General features: G+C 50.8%; 5 protein-coding genes across 16 annotated transcripts; 2 read left to right on the top strand and 3 right to left on the bottom strand.

The window, feature by feature from the left end:
• Window positions 1-786: 786 nt before the first annotated feature.
• Window positions 787-2,250, top strand: LOC124229016 (ubiquinol-cytochrome-c reductase complex assembly factor 3). The gene is made up of 2 exons (XM_046644140.1): window positions 787-960; window positions 1,051-2,250. The coding sequence occupies exons 1-2, from the start codon at window positions 841-843 to the stop codon at window positions 1,198-1,200; spliced, it is 270 nt and encodes an 89-aa protein (XP_046500096.1). The 5' UTR covers window positions 787-840; the 3' UTR covers window positions 1,201-2,250.
• A 1,121-nt stretch (window positions 2,251-3,371) lies between these two features.
• On the bottom strand, window positions 3,372-6,189 carry UBXN1 (UBX domain protein 1). Its single transcript, XM_046643881.1, has 10 exons — window positions 5,955-6,189; window positions 5,761-5,848; window positions 5,570-5,623; window positions 5,375-5,481; window positions 5,220-5,289; window positions 4,788-4,979; window positions 4,643-4,694; window positions 4,384-4,494; window positions 3,683-3,875; window positions 3,372-3,514 (listed from the first exon to the last, which is right to left on the bottom strand). The coding sequence occupies exons 1-10, from the start codon at window positions 6,181-6,183 to the stop codon at window positions 3,465-3,467; spliced, it is 1,146 nt and encodes a 381-aa protein (XP_046499837.1). The 5' UTR covers window positions 6,184-6,189; the 3' UTR covers window positions 3,372-3,464.
• A 4,603-nt stretch (window positions 6,190-10,792) lies between these two features.
• On the bottom strand, window positions 10,793-13,294 carry LRRN4CL (LRRN4 C-terminal like). Of its 3 annotated transcripts, XM_046644013.1 has the most exons (3): window positions 13,278-13,294; window positions 12,788-12,906; window positions 10,793-12,232 (listed from the first exon to the last, which is right to left on the bottom strand). In XM_046644013.1, exon 3 carries the CDS (start codon window positions 12,225-12,227, stop codon window positions 11,517-11,519), a length of 711 nt encoding a protein of 236 aa, XP_046499969.1. In that variant the 5' UTR covers window positions 12,228-12,232; window positions 12,788-12,906; window positions 13,278-13,294; the 3' UTR covers window positions 10,793-11,516. The 3 variants fall into 3 exon arrangements, with proteins under 3 accessions (XP_046499969.1, XP_046499970.1, XP_046499967.1); XM_046644014.1 differs by lacking the exon at window positions 13,278-13,294 and having other exon boundaries at window positions 12,713-13,078; XM_046644011.1 differs by lacking the exon at window positions 13,278-13,294 and having other exon boundaries at window positions 12,788-13,065.
• A 331-nt stretch (window positions 13,295-13,625) lies between these two features.
• On the bottom strand, window positions 13,626-25,621 carry BSCL2 (BSCL2 lipid droplet biogenesis associated, seipin). 8 transcript variants are annotated; one of them, XM_046644374.1, is made up of 14 exons: window positions 25,317-25,620; window positions 24,983-25,061; window positions 24,328-24,456; window positions 22,938-23,158; window positions 21,171-21,487; window positions 20,242-20,323; window positions 16,708-16,851; window positions 15,495-15,629; window positions 15,211-15,308; window positions 14,640-14,781; window positions 14,429-14,495; window positions 14,172-14,261; window positions 13,996-14,076; window positions 13,626-13,857 (listed from the first exon to the last, which is right to left on the bottom strand). In XM_046644374.1, the coding sequence occupies exons 4-14, from the start codon at window positions 23,028-23,030 to the stop codon at window positions 13,715-13,717; spliced, it is 1,392 nt and encodes a 463-aa protein (XP_046500330.1). In that variant the 5' UTR covers window positions 23,031-23,158; window positions 24,328-24,456; window positions 24,983-25,061; window positions 25,317-25,620; the 3' UTR covers window positions 13,626-13,714. The 8 variants fall into 8 exon arrangements, with proteins under 8 accessions (XP_046500330.1, XP_046500333.1, XP_046500328.1 ...); XM_046644377.1 differs by lacking the exon at window positions 24,328-24,456 and having other exon boundaries at window positions 13,626-13,851; window positions 25,317-25,621; XM_046644372.1 differs by lacking the exon at window positions 24,328-24,456.
• Window positions 23,097-24,965, top strand: GNG3 (G protein subunit gamma 3). Of its 3 annotated transcripts, XM_046644383.1 has the most exons (4): window positions 23,097-23,181; window positions 23,541-24,082; window positions 24,172-24,271; window positions 24,551-24,965. In XM_046644383.1, the coding sequence occupies exons 3-4, from the start codon at window positions 24,173-24,175 to the stop codon at window positions 24,677-24,679; spliced, it is 228 nt and encodes a 75-aa protein (XP_046500339.1). In that variant the 5' UTR covers window positions 23,097-23,181; window positions 23,541-24,082; window position 24,172; the 3' UTR covers window positions 24,680-24,965. The 3 variants fall into 3 exon arrangements, with proteins under 3 accessions (XP_046500339.1, XP_046500338.1, XP_046500337.1); XM_046644382.1 differs by having other exon boundaries at window positions 23,165-23,763; XM_046644381.1 differs by having other exon boundaries at window positions 23,165-24,082.
• Window positions 25,622-27,635: the final 2,014 nt, after the last annotated feature.

Genomic DNA, 27,635 nt, shown 5'->3' with positions numbered 1-27,635 from the left:
TACGAGAAAAGTAACGTTTACTTTTAGCAAGTTTATTTAACAAGTAAAATAAAGAAAAAGTATATAAATACACCCTTTTCCCCACCAAGTACACTTGGCTTTGAGTTTCTGTTCAGGAGTTGAAGGGATTGAAGGGGGTCGATAGGCTGATGTGTATAAATATCTGGATGTCCACTATGTGCTGTATTGAAGGAGCACAAATTGTCGTAGGAAACCACATGGCAAAGTCCTAGCCCTCTATTGATCAGGAAATTTCCGAACCTGGCAATTGTAAAACCCACAACAACCATGAAGACACACACTCTCCCCTTAGCAATGCCACTCCAGGTTTCACAATGGGCACCGCTATCGGCCCTCAGTGTCAACACTTCTTGACAGGCTCAACCTTCTCACCTTAAAACTAGTCTTAAAAGAGGCCGGCCCCGCAAGACCGAGTGGTTAAATTTGCGTGCTCCGCTTCCGCCGCCCAGGGTTTCGCCAGTTTGGATCCTGGGCACGGACATGGCACCGCTCATCAGGTCACGTTGAGGGGGCGTTCTACACAGCATAACCAGAGGCGCTCACTAGAATATACAACTATGGAGGGTGGGGCTCTGGGGAGAAGGAGATGGGCAACAGATGGTAGCGCAGGTGCCAATCTTTAAACAACAACTAGTCTTAAAACCCAGCAGCTCTAGATTCTAAAACGTTTCGCTGGTGAGGCCCTCTCTAGCCCGGCCCCTTCTCTATGGTTTTCTCTGTGGGTCGCTCTAGCCCGCGCACGGGGCAGCGAGACGGCTGGGCTACCTTTCTAGGCTGCGGAGGACTCCGGAGGGCGCCTCGGTGGTCGCGGGGTCGGTCATGGGGACCGTGCGCAAAGCGCTGATCGTGGGCGCAGTGCTGGGCGCTGGGGCTGGTGTGGGCTCCGCGCTCTTTGTCCTCGTGACTCCGGGAGAGCAGCAGAAGCAGGCGATGCTGAAGGTGGGGGCAATTGGGAGTGCGAGGTGGGGTGGGCGGAGGGAGAGCTCCGGGCTGGGGGCCTGGACTATGAACCTCCCTCATTGCCCGCAGGAGATGCCGGAGCAGGACCCTCGGCGCAGGGATGAGGCGGCCAGAACCAAACAGTTAGTGTTCGCCACTCTGCAGGAGGCAGCGACCACGCAGGAGAACGTGGCCTGGAGAAAGAACTGGAATGACGGCGGCGGCGGGAGGTCAGGGTGACCCGGAACTTGCCCCCGTGGGCGCTGGGACCCCCGCTCCGGCGCAGGAGTCCTAGGCGGTCTTTCACTTCCGTGGACCGGGCGGGGAGTCCGGACCCGGGATGCCACGCGGGGTCGGGGTGCTGCCGCCGGGTGAGCACTTCCCCCCGGCAACCTTGCACTGACTGCGCTTTAACGCCCACATCGCGGGCCGGGGCGTCGGATGTGGCGAACTGAAGGAACCAATAAATCACGTTCTTCTGTCAAGTCAGCCCCGCGGTCGGACGCCTATAAATGCCTAGAGTTTTCTGGGGGTCGGTGCTGCGGGCGGGGATTACCGTGGCTCCCACCTGTCCGGCCTCGGAAGCTGAAGCCCAATAGGCATAGCGACCACGTTTTCAAAACACAGGTCACGTGGTCTGTTTGAAGGTATTTCAGGGGATAACCAAGCGACATTCTTGAAATCGAAACTATCCTGGAAAGTCTTGTAGCAATAGATGCGCTTAGAGAACACTTCTGGTTCCCGTCTTCGAGTGAGGTTAGAGAGGGGCTTCTAGCACTTAACATGTGCCACTATGCCTCCTGGGGCCGTTATTCAACCTTTGGAGGCCGACTTGCTAGTAGTAATGAAAGGAACGTGCTTGGCGTCAGACAGATCTTGATTCAACTCCTGCATGTTACAAAACCTCTCTGAGCCTCAGTCCTGTTCTACAAAAGGTGATAATTATCTTGATGGTTGTTGTAAAAAGATTAATTTAGAAATGTCAAGTGCAGTGCCTGGGACAGAGCAACCTGGCAGTAAATATAGTGGAGTTTTTCCTCCTCAACGTTTGGTCTGCAGTCTTTTCAATCTCTGAATCCAGTCAGAGGATCTACTGGAGATGCACTGAAGGGATGAGAAAAAGCTGTCACTGGGGTCACAGACCCACAACCAGGTCAACCAATTCACTTCCCTTTTGTCTATTTTATATCCTGTGGTTCCAAGCAAGATTGTAATGGGAAAAAAAAAAGGCTGTTTTTATTAAAGCCAGAACACTAAATAAAGCTGGTAACACTGAGGTGTATACTCAGGTATGAGCATTGGTGCCGTTTTCAGCTGCTGAATGGTGAAGTCATAAGCTGAATACATGTGTCAAGTGTGAGCTTTACACTTTCACTGTAGCTTTTCCTAGCCAGGGAATGAGAGGAAGGTCATCAGCTCTTCCAGGGAGCACTAGGGAGTGATCAGCAGCGGGGAGAGGGGCTACCATGAAGGAACTGGGTGGTTCAGAGTCTGACCCCTAGAGTTGGGCTCCCCGGGTGTGTGTCCAGGTTCTACTACTTACTGCCTGTGTGGGTTTGGGTAAGTCATGTATTTCGGTGTCCCCATCACTAAAATGGGATAATTGTACCTATCCCTAGATAATGCCTTCATATCTCAGTTAATATTCTTAGCACAGAAAGTCACTGTAATGCTGTCAATGTTTGTGAATGGCCACGTATAAATGTAACCCTTTTAGTAGCTGATACTTATTGGGAACTTACTGGCCGCCAGGCACTGTGCTAAAGCACCTTGTATCAGCATCATGTAATCCCCACAACAACCCCAATTAACAGGTAGTATCATCTCTATTTTACTAAAGAAGAAATGAGGCTGAAGTTAAGGCACGTAGCTAGTGAGGATTTCAGGCTTATGCAACACCTTCCATAGGAGGAAAAGGTGCATAAGTACCCCCGCACCTTTCCCCCCTCAACCTCTCAAGCAACTAATCAGACCTAGAGATCAGAAAAAAGTCTCTTGTTGGAAACTTAAGATGAAGAATAGGGTCTACTCTAAAAGCTTTCCCTGAGGCTCGGCCCTGTGGCCGGGTGGTTAAGTTCGCATGCTCCGCTTTGGTGGCCCGGGGTTTGCCGTTTCAGATCCTGGGTGCAGATCTGTACATTGCTCAAGCCATGCTGTGGTGGCATCTCACACAGAAGAACTAGAATAACCTGCAACTAGGATATATAACTATGTACTGGGGCTTTGGGAAGGGGGGGTTGTGGGGAAGAGGAAGATTGGCAACAGATGTTAGCTCGGGGCCAATCTTCCTCACCCCAAAAAAAAAAAAAAGCCTACTTAAAAAAAATTAAATAAATAAAAAGCCTTCCCTTTAGCTTCTTCCTCTGCCTCAGTTTTGACCCTCCCAGCCACGCAGGAAGGAGTCAGGGACATACAGAACTCAGAAGGTCTATTTATTAGGAAGGAGATGTCAGTGCTTTATCAAAGATGAAGAGGTCAGAGAGGGATGGTGAGATGAAGGCCTCTCAGCTGGGACATTTCTTGGCCACAATGAGGACAGCAGAAGGCACGAGTCCTGAAGATGGAAGAAAACAGGTTTGAACCACCACAATACTTGCTTTTTGCTCCCCAAATTCCTGGCCTCACACCATCTCCATAAAGTCCCTTCTCTTTGCATCCCTTCCTTTCTCAGGCCTGCTTCCTATCCCCCACTAAGTCCTGTTTCAGGTCCCACATGTCATACCCAGCTCCTGCAAAGGTCTTTCCATGTCAGCCTCTGAGAAGGCCCGTCGGGGGAAACCACTGAGCAACTGGACTGGGTCCTGGCCCCCTCCAGGCTCCTCCCCACGGTGGAGCTCCACATAGAGCCTCACGGCTGCCAGCTGTTCCCGTGCCCGGAAGGTCTGGGTCAGCGAGGTCCCATCTGGCAGCCTGACCTGGAGGGCAAGGGAGAGATACAGTATTGTGAATGTCAAAACTGAATGAAGTGCCCAAGTAAGGAAAGAAGAAGAGCAAAGTTGGCTCCTTCCTCTTAGACAGACTGAACAAGCATAATTACTGTTTAAAGTCTTAATGAACAACCACTTATGCTTTGCTTTACTAAGCACTGAAGAGAGTCTCTTGGATCCCTCACAATTTAAGAAAGACAAGGACACGATTATACAAAAATATCTGGATAAATAACGCATCATGCAAATAGGTGTGTGACAAACCAAATAAAAACATTATGAACAAGTAAAAAGGTAAATGCTGAGTAAGAGGAAAGTATGGATTTAAGTGACTGGGCAAGTGAAATTTGATATCCTCCCCAAGAGTAGAGGAGATAGGATTTCAAAAGTCATTTACAAAAAAGGGAGAGGTTTGGCAAAGGGAACATAACTGAAAAAAGCTCTGGGCTGCGTGCCTTCCAGGCCAACAAAGGGTTCCAGGAATCAGAATCAGTACCTGTATGCGACACTGGTCATATTCCCGCTTGGTGGGAGGCTCCTGGCTGGGAGAGGAGGGAACAGGACCTGGCTCTGTTGCTGGTGGCTGAGAACCCACACCACCACCATACTGAAGGACAAGGTAAAAAACTGCATCAGGCACTCAGCCACCCTCAGGAGAAACACTGGATAAGCCCATCCCTTCCCTCTAAAGCTAGAAAACAGGATTTACTAGCAGCCCACCTGTTTCGGCACTCTCTGTCTTCCCAATCACCTACCTTCTTGGCTCTTTCTGCTTTGTCCCTTTCGATCTTCTCTCGGACTCTTTGTCTGGAATGCAGACAGGAAAAAAGTAGGTCAGACTTGACAAAGCAAATCTTGATTACTTTCTCATCTCTTATCCAACAACCCCAGCACCCAGACCTGGCTGCTAACTCTTCAGCCTTTTCCCTCCTCCGCTCCTCGGCAGCCCGGCGCATCTCATCTTCCTGTAGCCGCTGCCGGGCGGCTGACAATTCTTGCCCTTGTCTCCTGCGCTGCCGTTCCCGTTCCAATGCCTCCCGTTCCTCTCTTTCTTCACGTTCCCGCTGCTTCTGAGCCACCAGCTCCAACATCCTGTGTTGCAGAAAGGAAAGGGCTCAAGAAAAATGGACATGGATTGGGAAAGCGAGTTTATAACAAGGGACTCAGAAAACAAAATCAGGGAACGTGTGTCCCAAGACAGATGAAAGAAACAAAAAGGAAAAGGCCAAGAGAGGACAGAGGCAATGTGGAAAGTTCAGAGTTCTGTGACCAGACTTGCGTCCTGGGGAGAGGTGGAAAGTGACTCTCAGAAATGTAGGTTCCTTACTATACCTCTTGGTCTGTTCCTGTCTTTCCTCTTCACTCAAAGTAGGTTTGCCTTCTCCCGCAGCAGACCCAGGTCCTATAAACACGGAATCAGTATTACTACCCGTTCAGAGCGTCCTCCGACCCTCCGAAATAATCACCCCGTGTCCCTCAGTCAGGACCTTCAGGGCCACCCTGCTCCGAGGGGGTGGGTTCCCGTCCCAGAATATGTCCAACGGGGGCCGCCAGCGGTTCGTCCACATCGGGGTCGTCTTCGTGCTCCATCAACCTGGCAGGGAAAGTCGGGAGGGAGGTTAACACTGAGGCTGCCCCTCCCAGCAGTCCCCAGTCCCCTGCCGCCCGGTCTGAGCGCTCACCAGTCCATCGCAGCCTCGATGCCCTGGTTCCCTGTGAGGGCCAGAGCCTTCTCCCTGGGGGCAGAAACACCGTGAATAGCGCCCACGAGTCATGGCGATGGTCGGGCTGGGGCGCAGAGCAGAGCCAGGCCGGGATAAAGGCCCGGACAGGTCCGTGACCCCCGCGGGCCGGGGTTAGGGGGCTCCCTTACGCGCGTCCCCTGGGGAAGCCCATCTCTATGAGACTCTCCAGAGCCGTCAGCTCCGCCATGGCGCCGCCACCGCCGCTTCCGCGGGGACCTGGGGGGGCGGGGCGAGAAGGAGGGCGGAGGGGATCAGCACGGGGCGCCCCCGGCCCGCGCACAACCCAGCCCCGACGGCCCCGGCCGGGCGCTCGCTCACTCACCCGGCAATGGACCCACCACGGCCACGGCCGAGAAGAAAGCCGAGGGAAAGCGGAAGTGCCCGAATCTGTTTGGGTCACGTGGAGGCGGACGTGGACGGGTGCAGCCGAGGGCCAAAAATGTGCAGGTCCGGCCCTGCTGGCGAGACCCGCGAGGGCGGGGATTTTGCAATCCCGGGCGCCCCGCGGCGGTGGAACAGCGTGTTGTAATTCTGAACGCCATGGCCAACATCAAGCCAGCTCCGGGAGATGGTTGGTCCCTTAGCGCAACCAATTGGAAAGTTCTTTGGCAATGTTTATCAGGGGCGATGGAAATGTGCATACTCTTTGACCCGCTCAGCCTCCTCGGGGAATTGAGCCATCCTCGCCCGCCTGCCAAAGGAATCTTTGCAAAACATGACATCTGATCCTGTCATCACCTCCCCGCTTAAAAATTCTTCCTGACACCCCGGTCACCCAGGATGAAACCTAAATGCTGGCAGTCTGGCTCCCTTCTGCCCCTTTGTTTGTTAGAGCCCCTTTTGTAAAGTGAAAATAACCATAGCACCTACCTGTCGACGAAAATAATCCATAAAGGAAAATTGGGGTGAGTTTATTCTGAGCTAAAATGTGAGGACCATGGCCCAGAGCCTTTCTTCCCCAAGGAAGAAAGGGCACCAAAGAAATGGGGTGCACAGAGTGGTTATATACCCCGAAAGAGGATGTTTCACATATGATTGAAATGTCCCTTTTACAATAGCCACAGGACTGCTCTGTCGGCACAGCGATTGATGGACACAGCAGGTAGGTCTGCTGTCTTGGTGGACACAGCAGGGCGGCAGGTCTGTTGTCTCGAGCTGGGTGGTCACAGGTGAGCTGGGTGGTCAAAAGTGAGCACAGCAATCAGTTCCTAGCCTAAGGAAAGATGCTTATCCTTGAGGAAATGCCAATGTGGGGGGAAGTTGCACCTTTATCTTAAGGGCATTTGTTCTTGCCATAGTAAATGGTTAAAGCAGATATACAGTGCATGCCCCATGGCCACGTCAGGCCCTTTTGGAAAAAGAAAGTCAGACCCAATTAGGTTTACACCAAATGGCTTCTTCATATGCTCCAATATATCCTATTGCTTGCCATTTCTGTTTGTCATAGCTTAGGTGCCTGGCAAGACTGTACTGTGTAAATGTTGGCAGTACTCAGTTTCATCTCCCACCACTGGAGGGTAACGTGCATATTGCAAAACAGGCCCTCTCCCTTCTCCAGGTCTTTCCAGCAACCAGTCCCTCTACCTGAGATGTCCTTCTTCTTTTGTGGGCTTGGTTAACTCCCAGTCATTTTTCAGACTGGGCTTTAGGTTTGCTTTTTAAGGGAAAACTGCTTTGACCACCCACTCTCCACTTCCCGGCTCCGGTATTTCCCAGCTCCAGTATTCACCCGGTTAAGCACTTATCCCTCTGCTGTGTAGTCATTGTTGACTATTTAGCCCTCCACCACCACATAGGCTGTTAGATTGCTAAAGGTATAGCTCACTTTATTTATTTTTAGTTTTTGTTTTTCTTTTGAGGAAGATTAGCGCTGAGCTAACATCTCCCACCAAGCCTCCTCCTTCTTTTTTTTTTTTTTTTTTTGCTGAGGAAGACTGGTCTTGAGCTAGGATCCGTGCCCATCTTCCTCTACTTTATATGTGGGACACCTGCCACAGCATGGCTTGACAAGCAGTGTGCAGGTCCCCACACACCTGGGATCCGAAACTGCAAACCCCGGGCCGCGAAAGTGGAAGGTGGGAACTTAACTGCTATGCCACCGGGCTGGCCCCCTAAAGCTCACTTTAAATGTTTATTAGGAGGTAAGTAATAATAAGGTATTGATATTGATAATATATGTGCTAGAGACTTTTATATGATTAATGCATATTTAATCATCACAATAATCCATATGATATAGATACTATTATTAGTCACAGGAAACAGACACAGAAAAATGAGATAATTTACCTCAAGTTAGAAAGCTGGGGGGCCGGCCCGGTGGCGCAGTGGTTAAGTGCGCATGTTCCACTTCTGCAGCCCAGGGTTCTCGGGTTCGGATCCCGGGTGCGGACACGGCACTGCTTGGCTAAGCCATGCTGTGGCAGGCGTCCCACATATAAAGTAGAGGAAGATGGGCATGGATGTCAGCTCAGGGCCAGTCTTCCTCAGCAAAAAGAGGAGGATTAGCGGCAGTTAGCTCAGGGCTAATCTTCCTCAAAAGAAAAAAAAGAAAGAAAGAAAGCTGGTAAGTGGCAGAGCTGGGATTGAAACCCATGAGCTGTGCATTCATTAAACCTCTCTGCTGTGTTACCTCTCCACGGTGGAGTGAAGAGTGTCAGCCTGGAGTTGGGCAGCTTGGGTCCAAATCCTAACCCAGCTCCTTGCTCGTAGCTTCAAACCATTTAGAACCTTAAATTTCTCATCTTGTCTTTAGTAAGGAGACAATAGAGCCAGCCCTGGTGGTCTAGTGGTTAAGATTCAGCACTCTCAGCACCACAGCCCATTTCCGGATTGTGGAATCACACCGCCCTCTCTCAAGTCATTCTATTGTGGCGGCCCGCATGGAGAGCTCAACTAACAACTAGGATACACAACCACGCACTGAAGCTTTTAAAAAAAAGATGAGATAGTAGGCCCTCATTATTTGTAAATGAATAAATGCTGGGGAAATACAGGGATCCAGTAAAAAAGGCACAAAGTATTCACTACAGTGTGATAAGTATATTATAGACAACCAATGTATTCTGAATTTATTCTAGAGGTCCGATCATAAAAGAATGATTAAATTGTATAGTCCTGCCTCTTTCACTTACTTCCAGGTAAGTACCTATAGAAATACAGAAAGATACACAAACAAACAAGGATGTCCATAGCAAATGCCAGAGGCAACTTAAATGTTCTGTTGTATATTGTTTTTTTTTTTTAAGGTTTTATTTTATCTTTTTTCTCCCCAAAGCCCCCCCCCCCCCCGTACATAGTTGTATATACTTCGTTGTGGGTCCTTCTAATTGTGGTATGTGGGATGCTGCCTCAGCATGGTCTGATGAGCAGTGCCATGTCCGCGCCCAGGACTCGAACCAACGAAACACTGGGCCACCTGCAGCGGAGCACGCGAACTTAACCACTCGGCCACGGGGCCAGCCCCCCTGTATATTGGTTTGATATGTTTTCAAATCCATTTGTTTATGAGAAAGACAAAAAACTTTTGTTTTGATATAAGAATGAAGTAAGTTGTGTCAAGATGTCATCAACTCATCTGTTGTCATTGTTAAGAACTTAGTAGCCCAGCTGCCGAGGGGCCTTGCTGAGGGCTTATGATAAGAACATACGGAGAATCAACTATGGCAAGGGGACATTTAGACTATTACTACCCAGAGGGTGAGGAATATCTGAGAGTTTTTGTCTGGGCATGACCTGAATTGTTTTTCTGAATTTTCATCTCTGCTTGCCTGGACCTGAGTTTTTGTCAGGTCATGACTTTGCTGACCTGAATAAACTCTCCAAAGATCTTGGGGTATTAGCTCCTACTGTGGTAGGGGTGACTCTCTTAGTGGTAGTGGTGACAAACCTCTTAGCAAACAAGTGAAGGAGATCAACCTGCCCACCAACACCAGCACTGTCATTCCCTGGCAATGTGCTCTATCAACAGGGGCTTGTCATGTCTCCCAAGTGCCAGAGTATAAAAAGGTACACCTCAAACTCAATTTGGACTTTATTCCTTTCATCTCTGCTTCCCTGGAACAATAGCGTGGTTAATCTTTCATTGGTTTGGAGTATGTTATGTTATTTCTTTATTGGCTTCTTATGAGACATTATCCTGTGTGCTATTGGCTTGTGAAACTATTGTAAATCCCACAGTGAACCTGTGTTAAATAAAAAATTGGCAAAGACAGCCTCAGTCTCTGAGCAGGATTTTTGCTCCCCAAAACGAAACATGTTCCAATAAAGAGCAAGGGCTACTGTCAGTTACAGAGCATCCTCCTAATGGAAAGTTATGCAGCCTTCGACATAACTAAGGAGGCTCTGCAACATGGAACACTCCCCATAATATATTGAATGCAAAAAGAAAACAGGTGCAGGACTGGCCTGGTAGCGCATCAGTTAATTTCGTACGTTTCGCTCTGGTGGCCCCGGTTCGCCGGTTTGGATCCCGGGTGCGGACATGGCACCACTTGGCAAGCCACGCTGTGGTAGGTGTCCCACATATAATGTAGAGGAAGATGGGCATGGATGTTAGCTCAGGGCCAGTCTTCCTCAGCAAAAAGAGGAGGATTGGCAGCAGATGTTAGCTCAGGACTAATCTTTTTCCCAAAAAAAAAAAAAAATTGCATTGCATAGAGAAAGATCTGCTCTGCTACAGGCAATGACCTCTTGAGGAGGAGGGGAACTTTCACTTCATACTCTTCAGTATTACTTAACATTTGTGTAAGTGTTACTTTTATAATTTTTTAAAAAGTTATAAGACCAGTAGAAGTGAGGATTATACCCTGTAGCAACTTAGACTTTTCTTTTCTTTCTTTCTTTTTCTTTTTTTTTTTTTTTTTTTTGCTGAGGAAGATTCACCCTGAACCAACATCCATGCCAATCATCCTCCATTTTTTAGTATGTGAGCTGCCAGCACAGCATGGCCACTAACAAAGTGGTGTAGGTCTGCACCTGGGATCAGAACCTGGGCTGGTGAAGTAGAGCACACTGAATTTAACCCCTAGACCACTGGAGCTAGCCCATCTTAGACTTTTCTACATTTATTTAATTTAAAAATAAATTCAAAAGTATGTATACTACTCTGAAAAATAGGTGTGTGGACAGGGAATTGAAAAGAATCATGAAAAATGAAAATGTCTTTTATGTTTCCTTTAATGTGACAGTGGATATACAATAAACACACATGGAGGTAAAGTGGGGGAAATCCCTCAGTATTATTGTATTATTATCATTTTTTTACCAGCAAAAATGCAAGCTTGTCCCAGACAGCAGCTTGGGCAATCCCTCTCTTCTCCACCCCACATCAGTCATTTATTTCTACCTGCCTCAGACACAGGTGGATTTTGACTCAGGGGTGCCCCTCCTCAATATCTGAACAAAAGGCAGGAGAAGGAGTGGTTTCTGGCTTCAAGCTCTCATCCTGCTGCAGCTTATTCTCAGACTCCCACTGAAGACCCCCCCGCAGTGGCTGAGCCCTTTTGAGTGTGTATGACAGGGGTCAGCTAACTATAGCCAACCCCTTCTGGGCCTGATTTCTAAGGCCCATGAGCTAAGAATGTTTTTTGCATTTTTAAAAGGTTACATGCTTATAGAAGTACCTCCATAATATCTTCCATGTTATCCTCTGGAACGCAAAGCCTAAATTAGTTACTGTCTGGTCTCTTCAAACAGCTGCCGACCCTCTCTCCTTCCTAAACCTCAGCCTGGGGCAGAGCAGAAAGTCTGGACCTCCACGAGCTCTCAGATCGAGCAAGAGACTCAGTTCTGCTCCCGTCCAGGCTGCGCGGGGCAGCAGCGGGCCGCCACCTCCTCCTGAACCTGGACTGGCTTGGATTGGCCGGAGATGCCCCGAGGCAGTTCAGAGCCCCGTGGCAGGTCGGGTGGCCGTGCGGCGGGGACAGCCCCAGCGCCGGCGCAGGAAGAAGTGCCAGACCAGGGCGGCGCAGCTCATCAGGGCCAGCGCCGTGCCCACGCCCACGGCCGCGTGGACCAGGGTCTGGGGCCTGGGGGGCACGGTCAGCCGGCCGCAGGGCCCGAAGGCTGGGCCGTCGGCGCCCTCGATGCCCTTGCCATCCGCCCAGGGCACACTGCTCTCTCCGGCCGCGTTAGCAGCCACCACGCAAACGACATAAGCGCCCCCAGGCTTCAGTCCCTTCAGTTCTGCCCTGCGGACGGTCGAGTTGAGGGAGGGACCCTTCTGCGGAGCCCCGCTGCCTTCCCAAAGCAGCAGCCAGTACTCGTGCACCGGGGAAGAAGGGGCACACCAGTGCACCACCGCGAGGCCGGCCTCGGCCACCACGCGCACTTCGCCCAGGCGCGGCTGCTCCGGCCGCAGGGCCGGGCTGGAGAGGCCGGGGCACAGGCAGGGCGTCGGGCTGGCCCTCTGCAGCTCTTGGCAAGGCAGCTGCAGGTGCCGGCAACGGTCGTAGTCACAGAGGACAGCTGGGAAAGGTGGCCACGCTGTCTCATCTTCCTCCTCTTCCTCAAAGTCTTGAGGGGTCAAGGGCTCCGCTGTGGGCACCAAGGAGGTGACAGCCAGGAGCCACAGAAGGCAGGGAGAACCCAGCATGGAGTCTGGAAGGGAAGGAGGCATATAGACTGTTACTGATCAGCCCCCAGGCCTTCCAGCCCTGGACCCTTAACAAAACCCCTTGGGGCCAGGGAAACAAGTGGGGACCAGGAGGAGGAGAGAGGAGGGAATGAGACAGACGCACTCACTTGTCAACGCACTTCTAAACAGCCTACGTGCTTTGTTTTTGGCAAAAAAGAGTAAAATCTGGTTTGAGGTGAGAGAGACAGAGTGTGACCAGCAATGTGTGAAACACTAGAAAGAGTTAATGAATAAACAAAGTGCTGGGAGAGAGAAGAGGAGGAAATGATTTACTCCACTTAGGGAAGAAAGGTGGAATAATTCCCAGCTGCCACCCAGAGAAAAGAACTGAGTAAAACAAGTATCAGTCAGCGACACACAGAAAAACCCAGAAAGGAGGCATTAGTGAGAAAGAAGAGAAGAACAGAAGAGGGAAGTAAGGAGCCTGAATTCTCACTCCCCACCTGTGGATGGAGTCCTGGTCCCTCCAGCCTGTCCCACCTCCCTCCACTCCTCTCTGGCCCGACGCAGCCCCTCACCAGTGGTAGGCCTTGTTGCCGCGGGAATCTACGACGAGACGTCTGTGGTTATCAGGCTGAAGGGTCCCCAGGAGCACAGGCTGCGCAGTCAGGTTTTGTCAGTATCTTCAATTTCAATTCTGTTTTGGCTCGAAGCATTTATACCCTTTCAACCGTGATGTCACCACCTAGCCCCCCTCCCTCTGCCCCCTCTTCCCCGTGAATGCCAAGAACAGGGCTGCTCCCTACAGATGGCCTGAGTCACAGGGCCAGGGATGCGGGAAGCCACATGCAGCGGTTTCAGCTGGAGGCCAGGATGCCTGGGTTCTGACAGGGGAGTGGAATGTGGACAGCAGCCAGGAGCTGAGAATCAATCCAAAGGCTAGAGTCATGTGAAGGGATGTGAGGAGGGGAGCAGAGGGGAGAGCCACCTGGCTGGTGTCAGAGAGGAAAACAGCTGTGGACAGCATGGGGCCTGGACTACAAAATGCTGTTTCAGTACAAATCATACCACATCCATGGCAGTCATTTCCTGTCTCCTGCCTCCTCATGGACAGAGAACGGGAGGGGTGCAGAGGCCAGAATGATGTAGCGCAGCTCTCCGGACCCGCCCTGCACTAACCCCCTCCCCAGAGGGAGATGAGAGTCACGTGGATGGAGTAGGCACGATAGGTTTTCTCTCCTTGGACTTCCAAGACTTATGAATGGAAACAGCTGTGCCTAAAATAGTCCAGGGGCTGGAGGCCTTCCCCAGGGGCAGCCCCTAGCAAGACAACTTCCTCCAATCGGGGGCGGGGGGTGCCTGGGGAAAACAAGGTTTTCAAATGGCCCTGAATCCATTTAGACGAGTCAGGGAAGCTGCTGGCACAAAAATAGTTTATTGGGGGGAGCCAGAGGAAAGGGGGCAGGTGGGAAAGGGCTGGATGTGGGGACTCTGCCGTGTTCTCTTCAGGAACTCGAGCAAGTGGAGCGCTGTCGCAAAGTGCCCACGGAGGGTTCAGAGCTGCCGAGAGTCTCTGGGGCGAGGGCAGGGGCAGGAGCAGGCAGGCTGGCCTCCGTCAGCAGAGCTGCGTCTTCCCAGGAGCCTGAACCTGGCCCAGGGGAGGGAAAAACAGAATCCCAAATGGGAAATTAGATAACCAGCGCCCCCCACCCCCACCTCATGTGGCCTCCTCCCTACCCACAGGCCACACCCATCCCACCCGGTCCTGGTGCGGGGTGTCCCTCACCGTCACTGGCCTCCGGCTCTAGCTCCTCCTCTCCACTCAGGGGCTGCTGATCTGCTCTCTCCTCCTCAGACAGCTGGCCCTCTGCAGCCACAGGGGGAATGCAGAGGTCAGACTGGAAGAGGCTGGAGGGGAGAGCTAAGAGGAGTCAGAAGGGAGCGAAGGCTGCAGCACCATACCTGTCCCTGCTGGATCTTCAGGGCTCTCACCGTCCTCTCTAACATCTGACAGCTGGGTTGACTCCTCCTGGCCTTGGGACCCTGTGCCTCCAAATGGGTAGAAGACAGGACAGGGCTGGGGTGGCTGTGCCGGACAGCAGTGCCAACTCCACCTCCTCTAGCCTTTCCTTTGACTCAGCTCAGGGTGTGAGTGCCTTAAGCCTCATACTGGAGACGCAGGAGCCGCCTCTCACCCAGCCCTCAACCATCACCTTTACCTGGCTGACGGGCAGAGATCCTTCGCTGGACTTTCTTTCGGGAACCATCTCTCTTTCGGATGTTTACCTGTGGAGGAGACACTACTGAGCGGTGAGGACTGACCTCCTTCACCAGTGTTCAGGGCCCTTACACCAAGTCCCCAACATGCCCAGGCCAAAGAAGGATCTACAGTCAAAGAAGGATCACGAAGGGGAGGGGGTCCTTTTCAACCTGCAAAGAGAAGCGATGGCGGGGCCAGATGCCTCCCCACACCCACTGCATGTAGCTGAAGAGCACGATGACGCTGAGGAAGGTGAAGTTGCTGGCGATACCTATGAAGGCGCAGGTCATCGGGAAGTTGTACAGCAGGTACCTGAGGCAGGAAGTAGGGACAGGAAGGGAGTAGAAGTTACTGGAGAGCCCCAGCCTTCTCATTTCCCAGAAGTAATTTCTAGGGCAATTCGAATGAGTTTGGCTAGAGTCGGCCTCCACCTCCTCTGCCTCCCACTCGCTGAGCCAATGGTTCAAGACAATAGTTCTCAACGGACTGCTCATCAGCCTTCCCCAGGGTGCTTTTAAAAAGTCTGATGACGAGATACAAACATAACAAATTCTGGTTCAGGTGGGCTAGGGCTAGGGCCCAGGCATTGGTATTTTTTAAAAGTTAACCAGAGAACTGATATGCTGATGTGCAGCCAGGGTTGAGAACCTGTGGCCTGTGTGAAACCTGTTCCCTCTGCTTAGGACCCTCTTCATTAAGGACCCATGAGACCTACTGAGGCCCACTTCAGGGGTTCCTCACCTGAGCCCAGTGAAGTGGGCATGGATGCGGAGGTAGGCTCCATACAACTGGATGCGCTTGCTGTGGATCTCAATAATCACGCCGGTGGTCGGCACATACTGCAGGGGTGGGGTAGGGTGGTAGCAGTGTCAGGCCAGGATCCTGCTGCTGTCACTCCTACTTGCCCAATCTGAGGTCCGCTTCCAGCCTCTGTTGCTGTCCCTCCTGACCTAGCCCAGAGGCTGCTTGGGTAGCATTCTGGGCTTTGGGGAGGGCTGTCTCCCAGTCCTCCATCACCCCCTTACCGAGTTCTCTCTGTATTCTGGGTAGAGCTCCACCTCCAGGAGCTGCTTCTGCTCTGAAAAGCCAAACAGCAGGAGGCTAGAGAAGACTAGCGTATCAAGGATCTGGAGCAGGTTTGAGCGGTAATGCAGCATCACCTGCCAGGGCCGGGAGGGAGAAGTTGGGGACCCTTAGGTTCCTATGGTCCAACTCACCCCTGCACAGTCTATGAAGGCTCCTTCTTCCTCAAGTCCCCTGCCCCCTCACTTTCACTTCCTACCACGCCCTCCCCCCCAAGTCTTGACCCAACCATTCCAATGCTTGAGTGACATCTCCATTCTGCCCTGCCTGACCACATGTCTCTGTTCCAGGACAACAAAGCCCTCTCTTCTAGAAACCTTCCTCAGTTAAGCCCAACACTGTCTCTGATCTACCTTTCCCCCAAATAATTCTATAATCCAGAAGAGACTAAGTCCCAGTATACCATCTGAAGCTTTCTTCCTCATGTAGACATTTAGGAATTTGCTTCATGATTTTTTTTCTTGGTTCTGTTGACAATTAATAATTGAGTCTAACATATACTGAACACCTACTACGTGCTAATAACCCTCTTTTTTTTTTTTTGGTGAGGAAGATTGGCCCTGAGCTCACATCTGTTGCCAATCTTCCTTTTTGCTTGAGGAAGATTATTGCTGACCTAATATCTGTGCCAATCCTCCTCTATTTTGTATGTGGGGTGCCACCCCAGCAAGACCTGATAAGTGGTTTGTAAGTCCACGCCTGGGATCTGAACCTGCGCTAACGCCGGGCCACAAAAGCAGAGTGCATGAACTTAACCACTACGCCTCACCGAACCCCATGTTTCCTCATTGAACCCCAACTAGTCTTGTTATGAGGAGTTTCTATTACTCCCATTTTAATACTTTGTAACCAAGGGGTTAAGTAAGTTCTTCCTTAGCTAGTATGTTTATGGGTGAGGATTCGAGCCCAGGTCTGTCTGGCTCCAAAGAAGCCCCTTTCTTCAGAGCGGCTCCATGCTTCCTATTTTACCCCAAAACTGGACATACTCATCAGATATCTGGAGGTGTTTGTCTGGCTTGGTAAACTGACTCCTCATCCCTATCCTGATGTGTCTGTGACCACAGAGCTAGGATGTCTTCTCCTGAAGCCCTACCCAGATAGTCTGACATCCATCATCATTCTCCACACCCTCCCAGACAGGCCATGAATACTTACAGAGCGTGAAGAAGTGGAGATGATTCGACCGCCTCTGGTGTAGCATGAAATGGTGACCAAGAACATGCCCAGGTCTTGATTGACAGGGGACTCTGGCAGCTCAAGCTCTAAGGTAACGCGGTATGGCTGTCCATACATCAGCACCTGTCCAAGGAAGCCCCTATCTCTTTTCAAAAACAACATTTTTAATTGTACTGTCCCTGGTCCACCTCCCCCTCCCCCTCCAAATACTCTGCATCAGCCCCCTTGGTTAGTACAGCCGGCCTCTCAATCACTCCCATCCTGAGAAGATGCTGCCCCCTTCTGGTGGATGCATCCCTCCCACGTTTGATCTTCGGTCTCCTGTTGGCTCTTCTGAATCAGACTCTCTACCCCGTTCCGAGAAAGGCTGTGTACGTTTTCCAAAAGTGAACCATCATGTTGTCAACTAGGCCATCTGTGACTCAGGCCTGTCCCTGTGAGGCCATCCCCTAGGGCCCAGCCTGCCTTCACTTATATTACTGTTATTATTTTGAAAGATTTTATTTTTCCTTTTTCTCCCCAAAGCCCTGTGGTACATAATTGTATATTTTAGTTGTGGGTCCTTCTAGTTGTGGCATGTGGGACGCCACCTCAACGTGGCCTGATGAGCAGTACCATGTCCGCACCCAGGATCCGAACCAGCGAAACCCTGGGCTGCTGCAGCAGAACGCGCGAACTTAACCACTTGGCCACGGGGCTGGTCCCACTTATATTATTAGTTAAACAAGTGCCAGAGGTGCTCACCATCTCCCTAGCCAGCTCTTGCACAGTCATTGTCGCTCCAGATCATCTTTATGTCATTCTGGGCCCCTTATCTTGGTTCTGTTTGTGGAACCCTGAGACTCAGAGTGGAAAGGCTTCTTCACTGGGATTAACCTCAAAAGATTAAAGATTTGCCACCAAACATACTGTAGTTTTTCCTGATCATTCCTATATTCCTCTAATACTATATTCAGCTATTCTTATCCTGTAGCATGACCCTCTCAGGGTGGTATATGAGAATCACAGGGGTGATGGTAAAGCTTTTGCTTTTAACCAAAGAGGGAATGGAATAAAAAAAAGAGGTGAAAAATATTGCCCTAGCCCACAGTGAATCAGCTCCAAAATCTGGATATGGCTATGAGGGTGCTTTGGGCATTTTACCCCTAGGGTAAAAGGTAGAAAACCACTGATCGAAGACTTTCTTTGTACAGATTCTTATTTTCAGTCTGAATTACCTCTTGAAAAAAAAGGACTCCATGGGATTCCTAACCCCCTGTATAGGGCAGATGAATCTAAGCCAGTTGTTTCACTGAATTCTTTGAAACATTAAAATAGGTAGTTTTTTCGGTGGGTTGGAGGGAAATGGGGAGCAACTGTTAACTAATGGGATTCTTTTTGGGGTGATTAAAATGTAAAACTGATTGTGGTGATGGTTGCCCAACTCTGTGAATATACTAAAAATGACTGAGCTGTACATTGTAAATGAGTGATTGTATGGTAGGTGAATTATATCTCAATAAAGCTGTTTTATATATGTGTATATACATATAAACATATGTGTATATCTATATACACACACACATATATATATGTATTTTTTTTAAACTAGTAATTCTGTCTAAATAAATGTCATTTCCTCAAAGGGGATCCACGGAATCTAATACCAGAATCTTGTGAGTGACTCTGTGTCTTTGTTCACTTGTATCTGCCTGATGGGCAGGTTCTCTCTGTTCCCTCATTCCCATCTTAAAAGGTCCCCTTGGAGCCTCACCATCTCCACAGTCTCACACTGATCTCTCTAAATTCTTCACAAATTCTTCTGAAACGCAGAATCTGCATCTTACACTTCGCTACTTAACGCAATGTATAGATTTCTACCAATCCTCTGAGCTCCTTGAAAGCAGGAGCACCTCTTCTACTTCTAGCAAGGTGTTACACATGAAGTAGACACGTTATTTCATCCATCTATTCATTCAAAGTGTTCACTGTAAATAAACGAAATGGTCAAGTTGCTTTATTTATCAGGGACTTGGGCTGGATCTCCCCTCACCCTTCATCTTTCCCTTCCTTCCTCATCCAGCAGCCTCACACCTGATTGTTTTAGCTCCCCGCAACACCATTATGATCCCTACAATGGGCAGCCACACAACTGTGTGTACCATCCCTGGTGCAGACGTACTGTGGCTTTGTTTCTAATCCTCTCTCAGTATATTCCACTTATTATTATTATTATGAGCTACAGAAGCGCATTGAGTCAATGTCTTCACAGAACATTCTATAATAATCTCCAAGTTCCTTTCCTGAGTAGCAGGACTAGAATGACAAATCTGTGTTGCAATGCCCAACATCCCACATTTGACTACTTTGAAATGTTCCATTTGGGGCCTACTCATCTGACCTGGCAAGTTTTCTTGATAGGGTGTGGCTACTGGTGGTAAATCGGAAGATGTCACAGGGTACACAGTCTCCCAAATTATTTGTACTGCCAAATAAGGCCAGTCTGCACACCAATCCCAAGGAACCCGACTCTACAGTTTACAGTCTTCCCTTCGGAATGACCATTTATTTCTATCCTGTGTTTTCCATGTTTAAGTCAGTGTCCTCCCAGGTACCACTTTTGAAAAATAATTTTCAAATGATTTTTAAATTCTTAGTAAGTCTGACCACTGATTCCTTCTAATCACATTGCTGACGGACAACTCAAAAAACTCTAGTGATCAGAAATGATGTTGTTGGGGGCTGACCCGGTGGCACAGTAGTTAAGTTCACACGTTCTGCTTTGGTGGCCCGGGGTTCATTGGTTCGGATCCCAGGTGCAGACATGGCACTGCTTGGCAAGCCATGCTGTGGCATGCGTCCCACGTATAAAGTAGAGGAAGATGGGCATGGATGTTAGCTCAGGGCCAGTATTCCTCAGCAAAAACAGGAGGATTGGCAGCCAATATTAGCTCAGGGCTAATCTTCTTCAAAAAAAAAGAAATGATGTTGATCTTCCAAGGTCCTTTTGAAGTGTTCAGGGATCCTACCCTTTCTCAAAGCCTCCACCAGCTTGCCTAATCTACAAGGATGGATTCCCTTTCTGCATTTCTCAGGGTTTCCAGGTTTGCTGAAGTCACACTGGCATCTGGCCAGTCCTCTGGCACATTACTCTTTCTAATGACAGGTTACATATTACATATATTTATCAAGAGTTTCATAATTTTACATACAAGCTTTCAAAACTCTTGGGTAGAGTCCATCTGAGTCCAATGAAATAGCTGATTTGTTCATTTACATTCATTTAAGTTTAAAACACATCTCACTATTAGATATGTCCTGGCTGAAATCATTTGAGGAGAACATTCCTTACATCTACTGCAGGAAAGAATCCACACAATCCATTTAGAATTTAATTTTCTTTAACCTCCCTTTCCTTAAGAGCCTTCCTCTTAGTCTCTATTACTCAATTCCTGCTCTACAGGTCTTTCTCAAGCCTTCTTATTTCAAGTCATCAAAGCTCTAACGAAACCTATCTTGAGCTCCCATACTTACCCGATCACGTCCACCCTTACCCAGAGAGACATTGGCAACAGGGAAGGAGCAGAGTAAGGAGGCAGAGGAATCGCAGTCGGTCCTAAAGGAGAATGGGGATGACACTCTGCTAAGCTTAGTCTGCTTACCTGTCCACATCCCTCACTGGCCCCCTAAGGCTCCTGCCTGTCTCCTATCCCTTCTCCCAGAACAGGCACCCTTCTCTCTGTTAGAGAGATGGAGAAGAAATGCAGCCAGGAGATTCAAGCCACCAGAATATTCCTTCCTTTCTCTTCCTGCTGCCTCAGCATATTTCCTCTCATTAGAGCAGACATTCTTAAACGGGAATCTATGCATACTTAGTTGAACAGTTTCAGACTTAAGTGTTTCTAAAGACTCACTTGGGGAGCTTGATAAAAACGTAAATTCCCAGCTTCCACCCCTGGATTCTGATTCAGTAGTTCGGGTCTGGGGTCTAGTTTGAGAAAACTCCTCCAAAGGGATCCACAGATGGTTTTCAAGAGGCTCACTAACCTCCTCAAATTGTAAGCAAAATTGCACACAGGCATGTGTGTGCAGCATATGCGGCCAGGTTAGTTCCAAGATGACCTAAGGGACTGGGCTGGCTCAGAAGTCTACAGTGGCCCTGAGAGTGGTCTGATCCAACCTAAATAGAACCAACCCTCATAATGACAGTCTACGACAGGGATTATTTTTTTTCTCTTCTTTTTAACCAGATTTCAGTAACGGGAGGTAGAACTAGGACCCTAGAGCCCTACCAGCTCAGATCTGCCCCAGCCTTGGACTGTGAAAGGTAAGAAATCATATAAGCACACTGGGCTCAAGTTTCCCCCTCTGTAAACGAGGGAGGTTGAACTGAATAAGCTCTAAGGGTCCTTGCAGCGATTCTCTCACAGGATTCCTCTACTTCGAAAGAAGACCCCTCTCACCTGTAGTAGAAATGCACAGGGCTGAGGTGGCTGACTGTCGGCATGTACGAATAGTAGAAGGAGCCATAGAGGAAGACAGACACCCAGAGCAGGAGAAGGAGGGTACACAAGAGCACCCCAAACTGCAGCAGCAGCTTGCGGGCACGGCCTGCCAAGCAGTGGCCAACCTCCTGGGCCCACAGTAAGGCAGGTACTGGTGGGTCATTGACCATGGTGGAGAGCGCAGGGGGTCTGGCCCCAGGTTCAGGCCTTGAGTTCCTAGCTGTCCTGCCACCTGGACGCCACCCCTGGCCATGGGATGAAGCAGCTGGTGGTTCCTGGAAAAAGACAGAGAAGGGGAAAGAATGGCTCCTTTCCCGGGGGAGGTAGGGACAATAAGGAGTTACTGGACTGGCTCTGAGGAACCAGAGATGGTAGGACATAGCAAAGTCTTTGTTTCATACAGCCTTTCTCCAAATGACTGTATTTCTCAGCCAATCATCCCTCTGCCCCCAGTGCCAGAGCTCCTCAGGTGAACTCGTCCTCCAGCATCCTGATTCTGGGACAGGCCATCTTGATACTCATTCATAGCAATATATAAGATACAGAGGATGAGCACCTTCACATCCTTACAAGGCCCTTTTACACAGACGATGACACTGAATCCACACTGCACGGAGAGAATGCGCGACTTGTCTAAGGTCACAGAGACAGACTCAAAGCCAGCAGCCTAAGCGCTGTCACAAGTGCCTCCTCAGTTTCTCCTCTCCGCCTCGTGCTGCGCTCTCTCCCCGACCGGGAGAGCGTCCTGAAGCCAACGGCCGCTCCTGGCCAGCACCCTCCGGGTCGGCGGTGGGCGCGGCGCCTGAAGCCCCACCTAACCCGCCACCATGGAAACCAGCCCGCCGCCGCCGGAGCTCGGCACACTCACCAGCCTCGCCGGCTGCCGGCGCAGCTGCGAGAAGGAACTTCCGCCTCCCGGGGAAGCCCCGCCCACTCCCGCCGCCAGCCTTGGGGGCGGGCCTCGCCCGGGGGCGGGGTCCGGCGCAGGGGGCGGGGCCTGTCCGAGTGCCGAGCTTCCCACGTCCGCGCGCTCCGAGCTGTCCGTCTCTGCGGTCCGTTAGCCTCCGGTTACCGTGACCAAAGGGGACAGGCGCGTCCCTCCAGGCCCCATGAGAAGCCCCAGGGCATGCTCCAAGTCAGTAGCATCCCCTCAGCCCACCCCTCGAGGCCGCAATCACAGCCCTCCGCCCCACACCGTCACCACTGGCCATTTAACCCCTGGAAACGGGGAGAGAGACAGGCATCAGCCAGCTCTGGTTTTTATCGGCCACGGCTCCTTCGACCTGTGGGCGTCCAACGCAGAGAGCATTCGCCCAGAGAACGCTGCAGCCTGCGGGACCCTGTGCATCTTTCGCGTTGCGCGGCGCACTGGCTGTTCCCTATTCACCAGAAGGGTAGCATTTCGGCTCCGTGTTCTAGCTCCATCTTTTACGATGAGTGATCGACTTCCTCTGACCCTAACTAGACTATCCCTCAGAGTCCCCACAGCGCATTACCTAGACTAGGTCTCGGCAGACGGCACCTCCTATTTTGTATGTCTATTCACCCCAAATAAAATCCCTCAGGGGGTAAGGGCAGTGTTGCGTACATCTTTGCATTCCCCACAGCACCAAGCACAACGCTGCAGGCGTGGGAGGTAATCTCAAACCAATATCCTCCACCCCCACCCAGGAAGCCCATCTATTTCCAGAAACCCACCCTGACTGTCCTCACAATGCCCCCTACCTCTTCTTTGTCCGATTCTTTGATCTGGTCTCCCCACGCCTCTTTTTCTCCAGCTTCTTCTTTTTCTCTTTGGTCTGTCATTTCTTTAGACATCTTCTTGACGTACCTCGCTGCCCCTGGATCTTCCGTCGAGTCACTTGTGGCTAGAACATGAAGTGGTGATCTAGCAGCTGATACCTGTGGCGCATCACATTTTCCTGGGTATGGGGAATGACGGGTCCCTGGGAGAGAAACGAAAATTCAGGTACTAAATGCTGTGTCAGAGTAGCGGGCGGGGGGTGGTGACTGCCCAGCTGATGTCAGATTTTCAAATGAGCAGGGTCCCCCGGCAGCCAGTACAGACTCCACTGCAGGGGCTGTCATAGGTCTGGACCACCTCATTTGAGGGGGGAATCTGCCTGGGCCTCAGCTCCTTCCAGCTCCTTTGAGGAGGGCTCTAGCCCGGACTCAGGATGCCTGCAATGAGGGAGGGGCAAGTGGTGAGACAGTTAACAGTGGGGGTGTGCACAGGGGCTGCAGGCAGCAGCCAGGCTCCCCCACTGGCCAGGCAGTTGGTATGCTCCAGGATGTTAGCAGCTCCTTCCAGCATCCTTCATCCTTCAGGTACCAGCCGTCTGGGCAGTGCTTGAGCTGCAGAAACTGGGACCAGCCCTCCACAGACCTCTGACCTGACCCTCCCGAGTGGCTTTCTCTGTATTAGCTGCTTCTGCTGCTGCGTCAGATACTTTCAGCTGCAACACCCTACAAGGTGGGACACCCATCTCAGGAGGTTTTGGTGCACCCCACTGACTCTACTCCCCAGGGCTGCTGCCGCCTGTGGCCTCAGGTGAGAAGGGAGCATCCTGCTTTTCTCCCATTGGGGCTCGAGGGGGCAGGTGGGGGTTATGTGCCCTCCTCATCAGGGTGGGGCTCATTCTGGTTGAGGCTTGCAGAGCTGGGAACACCCATGGCTTGAAGGGCTGAAAAGCCTTAAGTCTTTTGTATGTTTAATGATCTGTGGCCTCGCCCATGTGGGAGTTCGGGGAGCATCTCATCCCACCCTCTCCATTTCCTCAGCCGAGGAAGACAGGGATGGGAAAGGCCACTGGAGGATGAGGATGAGAGCGGAACAAAATATGGGGGCACATGACCACAGCCTTGTAAAGGTTGGTGAGGAGTGAGCACAGAGGGGGCCTTCAGCTGAGATCGTGCAGGCCCCCTATCATGCTCTGAGGTGTACCTCTCTTTTCTCCAGGATGAAAGGGGAGACCCCTGTGAACAGCACTATGAGTATTGGGCAAGCCCGCAAGATGGTGGAACAGCTTAAGATCGAAGCCAGCTTGTGCCGGATAAAGGTGGGTGGGACCCTGGAGCCCATTAGTTGGTCAGGCTGTGCTGTAGATTCTCAAACCTCAGGATAAAAGATGCTTTCTTTCCTTGACTCCCTGAGATCAGGGGAGGAGTCTCCGGCTCTGTAAGAAGGGCTGTCCTCAGGCCTCTGTGGCCGATGAGGGAAGAGAAGACTGTCTTAAGGAGCGGTCTAGAGAAGGCAAAAGATAACCCATTTGGGGAGGGAGGCTGCAGTCCCTTTCAGCGATTCTGGCTAACGGTTCCCCTTCCTGGCTGTGCCCCAGGTGTCCAAGGCAGCAGCAGACCTGATGACTTACTGTGATGCCCACGCCTGTGAGGATCCCCTCATCACCCCTGTGCCCACTTCGGAGAACCCCTTCCGGGAGAAGAAGTTCTTCTGTGCCCTCCTCTGAGTTGCCCTGTTCTTCCTCACAACTCCTCATCTGTCCCTCTCCTGGGCCCTTCCTTAGGTCAGTAACTGTTCTGAAGCCCTAAGGGTCCCTGCATCATATTCCTACTCCTTGACGACCCCTGTGAGGTTATCTGAAGCACAAGGCCCTCCCTCACCTGTCTGTCCACCCCGTTTCCTCACTCCTTGCCTCGGGGCACCCTTTGCTCCACCCAGAGAAGGGCCATCAGACTCCTGCCCCGTTCCCTCTGTGACCCCCTCAGACAATGGAGAGAGGGAAGGGCCGGGAGCTTGCTCTCACTCTCACCTGGAGCTATGGGAAGGGTAAAGCCATTTGAAGAATAAAGTCATCCAGAGTCTCAGAGGACAGCTCCTGTGTTAGCGTTCTTGGGGGAGAGGATCATAGTCAATGGATTTAGGGGTGGCTGCGGCAGGGGAAAGGCTTGCCATACCCAGGGAACAGGGCCAGTCAAAAAGTTAGACATTGTCTAGGATCTGAGATCGGCGGGGTTGGGGGATGGCGGGCGCGAGAGAGCGTCTCAAGTGGAAGAATAGTTACAACAGACGCCCAGAGGCTGCGGAGAGCATTCACACACACACACACACAGAAGAAGGCGATGAAGTGAAAATGAAAAACAGACCGAACAAGTTGGAGGTAGGGAGGGATCCCGGAGGGGAGTCGCAGACAGGAGGAACCCAGTAACGGAGGGGAGGAGCTCGACTCCAGTTCCTGCGAAGGGGCCGGTTTCACTTCTAAGATGGCCGCGCCCACGGCGGGTCCTGCCCAAGATGGCCGCCGCCAAGGGACGGCTCCAATATGGCGGCCCCACGTCACTGCGTTGTCCGTACAGGGCTTCTCAGCCAGCCCCCATTCTTAAAATGGCGGCCCCAGGCCTCCAGAGTTCTCAATATGGTCTCTCCCGTGCTCGTCTGGTCTCAAAATGGCTGCCCCTGTCCTCACCAACTTGATACCCACTCCCACCCCCCCTGGAATCTGGAAGTCGACGTTCCCCGATCCAGGTGAAGGCACACGGGCGGCTAGAGCCAAGGATCACGGGACAAGGGAATCCCAGCAAGCACTGCGTAGCAGGCGCTGGTCGCGTGCAGCTTGCGAGGGAATCTAGGTTTCTACAGCTTGCTAAATAGAGGATCCCTCTGGAGCGGAAACGTAAGCGTGCGGTCAATGACCGGCGCCGTTCGTCTCCGGGCGCCGTTCCTTAATCGCCTCCTGGTTTCCTAGGAGTTGGATAAACCCCAAATTATTCAATTTCGATTTCCTGGTAGAACTGGGGCTTGCTATGCTCCCATTTCCCCCTCAGGCCCATCCTGTCACATCCGCCAGAAGCAACGTCCCCGCCCCTAGCCTGCCTGCCACCCTTCGTAGTGGTCCAGCATGCTGCATGGCCAGAGGCCAAACCTAAGGTTTTGTCTCACGAGCGCCTCCCAGACTCAAACTTGGCAGTTTATAAGCCCCAGAATGCCTTTCTAGATGACTTTTCCTTCCGAGGGTGAACATACGAAGGAAGAACCAGGGCTAAGGCAAGGATAACAGTCCCAGGATATCTGCTCCTTATGGATTGTCAAGATCCCCCCCCAAACTCAGGGATACATCCTTCGGGTGGAGGGGCGGAGCTTAGACCAGCTCATGTTTTGTACCTGGATACCCTGGGGGGCGGGATTGCCCTGCAGTAGTAGAGGGGTGACCTGTATTAGGGATAGCCCACCACCCCCAGCTTCCCCACACCTTCACACAGGAAGTCAGCAAGGGGAGAAGAAACCAAGGGAATAAAGTGTTCCACACAGGCTACACAGGCTCCGGGGGTAGGCAGTGAACTTGGGGCACCTTCAGGAATAGCAGTTTTCCAGCTGTTGATGAACTTTGGAGCCCTAACAGGTCCTGGAGATCATCTAATTAATCCCCTCATCCTAGAGATGAGGAAACAGGGAAAGTAATCTGGCTGCCTTTAAGTGGGGACCTACCCCCATTCTGTTCAGGAGCTGGCTTGGGTCTTTCTTGGTGTTTGTGAAAACTCCTGGAAGGATCAAGTCTTTTAATCCCTGCATCTTGACAGTGTCTGGCACAGAGCAGGCACTCAAATACCTAAGGAATGGATCGCACTATACACACTTAAATGACAAGCAGTCACTTCTGAAGAACCTTTCCCTCTTCCTACTGCATCAGTGTTGGGCAAATTCCAGGGCACTAAGTGAAAATTTCCTTATCAGCTCAGACTTGGTAAAAATCCAGAAGCGCTCAATAAATGTAATCTTGATAGTTTTTTTTTTTGTTTAAGCTCTGCTCAATTTTTCTGCACTCAATTTTCATACTCATATATTAGGAGTAAATGGCTGCAATCCTAGTTGGGGGAAAAAAAGGGACTTGGAGGTTACTAGAGACCAAGGCATGACCTATAAACAAACATTTAAAATGACTGATTAGCTCTAACATTGAGTAACTGTAAACATCCTAGAGCATGGGCAAACACTGAAATTGAGGGTATAGCCTTTAGGGGACAAAGCTGTAAGCCCGTCTAAGTGTTTGAATCTGTGTTTCATACAGAGTGAGAGCAGTATCGCCATCTATATCACTACTCTGTCAAAAAACACTGGGTACCATGAACCTGTGGCACCCGAGCCTTAATAAGTCCCTGACCATTTAGGAGAAGTACAATTAGGATCAGTTTGGTGCTAGTAAATGCAATAGTGATTTTGTTAAAGTTATCTTCTCATTCTCTAAATTCAGTAGAAAATAACCCGCATCAAACATCTTCTGTTGAATGAGCAGGCTTTTCTTCCTAAGTGGTAGGTAATTACTTAGGAATAAACTTATTTGGCTCCTAAATGGAAACAGATTTAACTTCAAGCGTCCAACTGGTTTTAGGATTGGCCAAAAACACAGAGGTCATGAGTTATAATTTCCTTCTACTCCAACGGCTCAAGATCTTAGCATAAAAAAGCAC

Source organism: Equus quagga, chromosome 17 (assembly GCF_021613505.1).
Source record: "Equus quagga isolate Etosha38 chromosome 17, UCLA_HA_Equagga_1.0, whole genome shotgun sequence".
Lineage (NCBI taxonomy): Eukaryota > Metazoa > Chordata > Mammalia > Perissodactyla > Equidae > Equus > Equus quagga.
This window is presented reverse-complemented; position numbering and strand designations above follow the sequence as displayed.

Excerpts from the sequence above, each read along its gene's own strand:
- LOC124229016 (XM_046644140.1), top strand. The coding sequence starts at position 841 with ATGGGGACCGTGCGCAAAGCGCTGATCGTGGGCGCAGTGCTGGGCGCT. Across the intron at positions 961-1,050 it reads AGAAGCAGGCGATGCTGAAG|GAGATGCCGGAGCAGGACCC; the intron begins GTGGGGGCAATT and ends CATTGCCCGCAG.
- UBXN1 (XM_046643881.1), bottom strand. The coding sequence starts at position 6,183 with ATGTTGGCCATGGCGTTCAGAATTACAACACGCTGTTCCACCGCCGCG. Across the intron at positions 5,624-5,760 it reads GGCTTCCCCAGGGGACGCGC|GGAGAAGGCTCTGGCCCTCA; the intron begins GTAAGGGAGCCC and ends TTCTGCCCCCAG. Across the intron at positions 5,482-5,569 it reads ATCGAGGCTGCGATGGACTG|GTTGATGGAGCACGAAGACG; the intron begins GTGAGCGCTCAG and ends TTTCCCTGCCAG.
- BSCL2 (XM_046644374.1), bottom strand. The coding sequence starts at position 23,030 with ATGTCTAAAGAAATGACAGACCAAAGAGAAAAAGAAGAAGCTGGAGAA. Across the intron at positions 15,630-16,707 it reads TCTCCACTTCTTCACGCTCT|GTGATGCTGCATTACCGCTC; the intron begins GTAAGTATTCAT and ends CGGCCCTGGCAG. Across the intron at positions 14,077-14,171 it reads TGAAGATCCAGCAGGGACAG|AGGGCCAGCTGTCTGAGGAG; the intron begins GTATGGTGCTGC and ends CTGTGGCTGCAG.
- GNG3 (XM_046644383.1), top strand. The coding sequence starts at position 24,173 with ATGAAAGGGGAGACCCCTGTGAACAGCACTATGAGTATTGGGCAAGCC. Across the intron at positions 24,272-24,550 it reads CCAGCTTGTGCCGGATAAAG|GTGTCCAAGGCAGCAGCAGA; the intron begins GTGGGTGGGACC and ends GCTGTGCCCCAG.
- LRRN4CL (XM_046644013.1), bottom strand. The coding sequence starts at position 12,227 with ATGCTGGGTTCTCCCTGCCTTCTGTGGCTCCTGGCTGTCACCTCCTTG.